The 4,372-nt window shown below is 39.5% G+C and overlaps 1 protein-coding gene across 3 annotated transcripts; it reads left to right on the top strand.

Annotated features, from left to right (window-relative positions):
- LOC110616265 (phosphomethylpyrimidine synthase, chloroplastic) lies at positions 1–4,372 on the top strand. Of its 3 annotated transcripts, XR_002488189.2 has the most exons (6): positions 3–453; positions 533–660; positions 1,426–2,252; positions 2,635–3,311; positions 3,678–3,778; positions 3,967–4,372. XR_002488189.2 is itself a non-coding variant. In XM_021758674.2 (5 exons), the coding sequence occupies exons 1-5, from the start codon at positions 152–154 to the stop codon at positions 3,685–3,687; spliced, it is 1,944 nt and encodes a 647-aa protein (XP_021614366.1). In that variant the 5' UTR covers positions 4–151; the 3' UTR covers positions 3,688–3,912. The 3 variants fall into 3 exon arrangements, 2 of the variants coding, with proteins under 2 accessions (XP_021614473.1, XP_021614366.1); XM_021758674.2 differs by lacking the exon at positions 3,967–4,372 and having other exon boundaries at positions 4–453; positions 3,678–3,912; XM_021758781.2 differs by lacking the exons at positions 3,678–3,778; positions 3,967–4,372 and having other exon boundaries at positions 1–453; positions 2,635–3,315.

Below are 4,372 nucleotides of genomic sequence, written 5' to 3'. Positions count from 1 at the left end.
AAATACAAAGGCAGAGCGAAGCTTTAAGCTCCCGTGACCTCGCTTACCTTGGGCTGCGTTCCGCTGTTCAGTTCTTATCTCCTCCCTCACAGTCATCAAGATATAAAGACTCCTCGCTGCATTTCCTCGTTTTTCTCTCTTTTGTGACGAAATGGCATCGGTGCAAGCTACTAGTTTGTCCTCTGCTGTGTGCAAAAATGGAAGCCATAAGTTTCCAAGCGGCTCCTTCTTGCCGGGGTTTGATGGTGTGCTTGGGCGTGGATCTCTTAAGAAGGAAATATGGCCTCGTTCTTTGGCGACATCTGTTCCTAGGGCCACCTTAACCTTTGATCCTCCAACAACAAATTCAGATAAAGCTAAGCAGAGGAAACATACTGTTGATCCTTCTTCTCCTGATTTCCTTCCTCTTCCCTCCTTCGAACAATGTTTTCCAAGAAGCACCAAAGAATACAGGTTTCTTTCTTCTCCATCTATTCCATCTATATTTCACAAGTTATTTGATATGTGATTTTCTGGTATAATTTATCTGCAGGGAAATTGTTCATGAAGAATCCGGTCACGTCCTCAAAGTTCCTTTCAGACGGGTCCACTTGTCTGGGGATGAACCCAGTTTTGATAATTATGATACCAGTGGTCCTCAAAACATTAGTCCCCGTATCGGTATGGCCCTTACTTTTACTATTACATGACTGAAACAAGTTGACTGCTGATTATGAAGTTTTTGCAGATGATATAGTTTTTTTACGCTTTTCTTATTTATGATTAATTTAATCTTAGAGTGTAGGTCGTTCCACTGCCATCCATACCATTTTCTGCCGTTTTGTGATTTGACAATTTACTAATAGGATGGATTAGGTTCTTGTGTTTAATTTTGTAAAATGAGCTCTTTAGTCATCCAGTTAGATTCTAAGTAGTATTGATGGTTAAAATTTCAAGGACTAAATAATATGGATAGATAAAATTAGAAGAACTAAATGATATAAATATTTAAAGTTAAATAGTTGAGTAGTGTTTTCTTTGATAGAATGAGTAAAGGGTTCAATTGTATAGGATGTATTAATTAGATTATAAAAGATTTAAGTAATTAATTTTAATAAAATAGTAAAATACAGTGACTTAATAGTAATCCACCTTATTAATAGGTACAAGGTATTAATATTATAATTTGCTTATTGATGTTGGCTCGTTAGAGTAGAGCTTCATTTTACCGACGCCTTTTCTTTCCCCCAAGCAAGAAGATTCTTCTCCATAAAATTGCTTAGTTTAGTTATGCTGTCCGTCTTATATTTACAGTGTGTTTGGAGCGTATTCTCTGCCTAGTTTTTTCTAGGCCTTCCTTTTCTTTCTTGGCTATATTTTGTGGATTAGAATGGTTTGCATGGTGAAGTTATTTACTGAATTTTATGAATGTGATTGTTTAAACAGGAATTCCTAAACTGAGGAAAGACTGGGTTGATAGGCGTGAGAAGCTAGGCGCACCAAGATACAGTCAGATGTACTATGCGAAGCAAGGAATAATAACAGAGGAAATGTTATATTGTGCTGCTCGTGAGAAGCTTGACCCAGAGTTTGTCAGGTCAGAGGTTGCTCGTGGACGGGCAATAATCCCTTCGAACAAGAAGCACCTGGAGTTGGAGCCAATGATTGTTGGAAGAAATTTTTTGGTCAAAGTCAATGCAAATATTGGAAATTCTGCTGTGGCAAGCTCTATTGAGGAAGAAGTTTATAAGGTTCAATGGGCAACCATGTGGGGTGCTGACACTGTCATGGACCTCTCAACTGGTCGGCACATCCATGAGACCCGTGAGTGGATCTTACGAAACTCTGCTGTACCGGTTGGAACTGTGCCCATCTATCAAGCACTTGAAAAAGTTAATGGAATTGCTGAAAATCTGAGCTGGGAAGTCTTCAGAGACACATTGATTGAACAAGCTGAGCAGGGTGTAGACTATTTCACTATCCATGCTGGGGTTCTTCTACGATACATTCCTTTAACTGCTAAACGCATGACAGGAATTGTTTCTCGTGGAGGATCAATTCATGCAAAGTGGTGCTTAGCTTATCACAAGGAGAATTTTGCATATGAACACTGGGATGACATACTTGACATCTGTAATCAATATGATGTGGCACTTTCGATCGGTGATGGGCTGAGACCTGGGTCCATATATGATGCCAATGACACTGCTCAGTTTGCAGAGCTCTTGACTCAAGGGGAACTAACCCGTAGAGCATGGGAGAAGGATGTACAGGTAATGATTTCATCAATATAGCAATCTCTTATGTTTAATCTCCGGCAAATATGGGAAAATTTCAGAACTTATATTTTTTCATTTTTGCTGATTCTTTTTCATTTTTCATTGTTTATTGAATTCCTTGTTTGGAAAAGTTTGCACTCTAAACCTAACTAGTAAGTTCATGCCGCCTTTTTCAAAATATATCCTCTGCAATCTGGCATAATTGGAAAAATAACAATATGAGAAATAAGATTTTGACAACCTTCAACTCTTTTTTTGTCAGTTAGGAGTATGCATCTATTATTTATGGGTCCATAAACTTGTTCTGCCCATGGCCATATGGGAGTTTTAGTGCTTACTTTCAGTATCTTTGTGAAAATATGTTGTGTGCTTTCAGGTGATGAATGAAGGACCTGGCCATATTCCTATGCACAAAATCCCAGAGAACATGCAAAAACAGCTCGAATGGTGCAATGAAGCACCTTTCTACACTCTTGGACCCCTGACAACTGATATTGCTCCTGGATATGATCACATTACCTCTGCCATTGGTGCTGCCAACATTGGGGCTCTTGGCACTGCACTTCTCTGTTATGTCACACCAAAGGAGCATCTTGGGTTGCCAAATAGGGATGATGTGAAGGCAGGTGTTATAGCATATAAGATATCTGCACATGCAGCTGATTTAGCAAAAGGTCACCCTCATGCTCAAGCCTGGGATGATGCATTAAGCAAGGCCCGATTTGAGTTCAGATGGATGGACCAATTTGCTTTATCCTTGGACCCCATGACTGCAATGTCCTTCCATGATGAAACCCTGCCATCAGAAGGTGCAAAAGTAGCACATTTTTGCTCCATGTGTGGGCCGAAGTTCTGCTCTATGAAGATAACAGAGGATGTGCGAAAGTATGCGGAAGAGCATGGTTATGGTAGTGCAGAGGAAGCTGTGCAGCACGGGATGGATGCCATGAGTGCTGAGTTCCTGGCTGCTAAGAAAACTGTTAGTGGAGAACAACATGGTGAAGTTGGTGGGGAAATCTACCTGCCAGCAAGTTATATTAAATCCTCTAAGAGGTAAGGATCAAATTCAAATAAACCTAAAAAGGTCTTCTACTTTGGTGGAAAATCTAGAATTGCATTAAGTAAATAATACATTAATCATTTGCAATTGCAAGTACACTGCTTACTTAACCACTTTACCATCTGACTAGCAAGATTAAGCAAAGGGTCCTGTTCCTTGTTATCGTAAAGTCTCCAGGCCAAACTTATTATGGAAGATTGTTTGATATTAGTTTCTGTTATGCTACTGTTTGAACCATGAAAGTAACCTTGTGAGATCATGGTTACATTATGCTTGATATCTCATTTGTGTTTTTTATTTGGTTGGACTATGACTTTCCTCACTTGGAACTTGCAATTTTTTTTGGAATTTTCTTGCAGGAGCATGTGAGGGGGAAGATTTGGTTAAGTCATCATTGGAACTGTGATGCATGTCTGAGTTGTGAGGATGATGGATATGCTGATTTGCTTTCCAGATGCAGGTAAGTTGATGATTTAGCGTGTTAGGACCTGGAGACATTATCTTAGTTTGATTCATGTTTGCTGCGTTAATAAGAAGCGATAATACAGTTGCTACATTCTCTTTATGTTCAAGTTCTTTCTCTCTTTTTTTTTTTTGTGTGTGTGTATTTATCATTTGGATGTTGTCTTGACGAAAGAAACGCACCAGGGGTGCCTGTATCTGCTTTAATACTGGCCATTTTGGCCAGAGGATAGAGCTGGTCAGGCTGAGAAAGTCCCTTTGAACCTGAACAGGATAATGCCTGCGTAGGGAGTGTGCATTTTCTTTTCCCTTTTTCTGTTCTTGCACAGGGAGGCAGCTTCCTATGGCTCGGGCTAGCTGATCCATATGTGCAGAATCAATCGCCATTGAGCCCAGGATTATCACTTGAGCGGCTGCAACGTCATCATGGCTGGCAGTTTATGCAATTCTTCAACCAATATTTTAAATAGTAAAGAGAAAATTTGACAAGGCTTGCTTGATCAGCCATTTATTGGATTTTGGTCAATCCATGGTACGATCACTAAAATAATAAAAATTTCGTATATCCGATATAACAAGTGAATATTTTGGA

Source organism: Manihot esculenta, chromosome 1, assembly GCF_001659605.2.
Source record: "Manihot esculenta cultivar AM560-2 chromosome 1, M.esculenta_v8, whole genome shotgun sequence".
NCBI classification, from domain to species: Eukaryota; Viridiplantae; Streptophyta; class Magnoliopsida; order Malpighiales; family Euphorbiaceae; genus Manihot; species Manihot esculenta.
The sequence above is the reverse complement of the archived record's forward strand: the minus strand, read 5'-3'. Positions and strand labels throughout refer to the sequence as shown.

Excerpts from the sequence above, each read along its gene's own strand:
- LOC110616265 (XM_021758674.2), top strand. The coding sequence starts at position 152 with ATGGCATCGGTGCAAGCTACTAGTTTGTCCTCTGCTGTGTGCAAAAAT. Across the intron at positions 661-1,425 it reads AAACATTAGTCCCCGTATCG|GAATTCCTAAACTGAGGAAA; the intron begins GTATGGCCCTTA and ends TTGTTTAAACAG. Across the intron at positions 2,253-2,634 it reads CATGGGAGAAGGATGTACAG|GTGATGAATGAAGGACCTGG; the intron begins GTAATGATTTCA and ends GTGTGCTTTCAG.